We start from the raw sequence: 1,533 nt of genomic DNA, 5'->3' as shown, positions 1-1,533 counted from the left end.
TCGTTCTAGGTCCCTTCCAGCTGGAACTACCCTACACTATCTTATCCTATCGCTTTTATCCCACAGCGTTACTCAGGTCCAAAGGACTGGTACTCTCTTTGGTCTCCAATAAGCCCAGTAATCTCCCCTCCCTGATTGTGTCAATACCTGACTGCTCTCCTCTGTGTCCTTGCTACAGATGTTCTCCAGGATCTGCTCCGAGCCCAGAAGCGCTGACTCCCACTCCTGCTCCACATCAGTCTCCTTGCGTCCTGCAGGGCCAACGTCCTCCCAGGAGCTGTCACAGCACTGCATAGTCCCAATGACATTACACCCAGGGGAACTATTAGTATTGATCCCTAACACCTTTTCTCCCCTAAATAAGACAACAGCAAGGTCCCTTTTATCCCTAGAGAATAAAGCATTTCCCTTTCTACCTCAAGCCTCACTGGATTTATATTCTGTTATGCAGTCGGATGATCCATGATGTTCTTACCTCAAAGTCCATCAGAACTTCCCTAGTCCTGCAGCACGTAGAGTTACACTGCCCAGCGTCCCCATGTCCTCTGATGCCCCGATAGCTTTCCCCACCCCACTTTAAAAGGTGGTCGCAAACCCCAGCTGCTCAGTACTTGTGTCCGTAGATACCAGCGCTTTTTCTACCCATTTACCGAGTTCGTACTCTTTGCGTGATGCCTTTACGCCCTGTCCCTTTGAGCATTAATATTTCTAAGTACCCCTTCCACTCACACGCTGAAATCTCTCCTGGGACCCAAAGGCAGCAGCAATCCCCTCGGGCCCCATGCCTGACGGACGGGCAGACCCCAGGCCCTTTGAGCCTCAGTGTCCCGCACTGCAGCATTTACACCTCCATCGGAGGCGCATCGGAGACCCCTTCCCTCACAGCATGGGCCGTGCTGGGGCCTGCCATCTTCCCGTCAGACTCCCTCCCTGCCTCCTATTGCATCTCTTGTCCCCTCCGCGTACCCCGTGGAGTTCGTACTCCCCTCTCTTTCCACCGTCCCACCGCGTCCCGCCGCATTTGTAACCCCCTCCCCATGCCACACCGCCTTCGTCGTCCCCCCCAAATGTCCCACCCACGGCGTCTAGTCCCCTCGTGCCCCGCTGCGGTTGCAACCCCCCGACTACCCCACGCTCTCCCACAGAGATCCGCTCACCCCGTGTCCCCTCAGACCTCGGTCACCCCCCCAAAACCTCGGGACCCCCCGCGGCCCCCCACCACCGGGCCGGGCCGCCCCTCACCTGCCTCCTCCCCGCCCGCGGGCGGCGCGGCCTACTCCTCCCGCAAGGCCGCTTCACGTCGCTATGGCAACCGCTTCCCGCGCCCCCCCGCCCCTCCGCCGGAGGCCGCCAGCCAATCAGCTCCTACCAGCAGGGTTGGGGAGAGGGGGGGGCCGGGAAGGCAAAACGGCCGGAGGTTCCGATCTACCTAGCAACCTGTTCTGATTGGCTCGTTCGCTTCGGGGAGGGAGAGGGGCGGGGCGCGGCAGGGCGTGACGGCGCGAAGGGGGCGGGGCGGAGGCGCGGGGCGGG

At 60.2% G+C, this 1,533-nt stretch overlaps 1 protein-coding gene across 1 annotated transcript; it reads left to right on the top strand.

The window, feature by feature from the left end:
• The first annotated feature begins 671 nt into the window (after positions 1–671).
• Positions 672–1,433, top strand: LOC104841502. Its single transcript, XM_010583208.1, has one exon. The coding sequence runs from the start codon at positions 672–674 to the stop codon at positions 1,431–1,433; it is 762 nt and encodes a 253-aa protein (XP_010581510.1).
• The last annotated feature ends 100 nt before the right edge of the window (positions 1,434–1,533 follow it).

Source organism: Haliaeetus leucocephalus, unplaced genomic scaffold, assembly GCF_000737465.1.
Source record: "Haliaeetus leucocephalus isolate CR32 unplaced genomic scaffold, Haliaeetus_leucocephalus-4.0 Scaffold871, whole genome shotgun sequence".
Classification (NCBI taxonomy): Eukaryota; Metazoa; Chordata; class Aves; order Accipitriformes; family Accipitridae; genus Haliaeetus; species Haliaeetus leucocephalus.
Note: the sequence above shows the minus strand (reverse complement) of the source record. Positions and strands in the feature narration are given on the sequence as shown.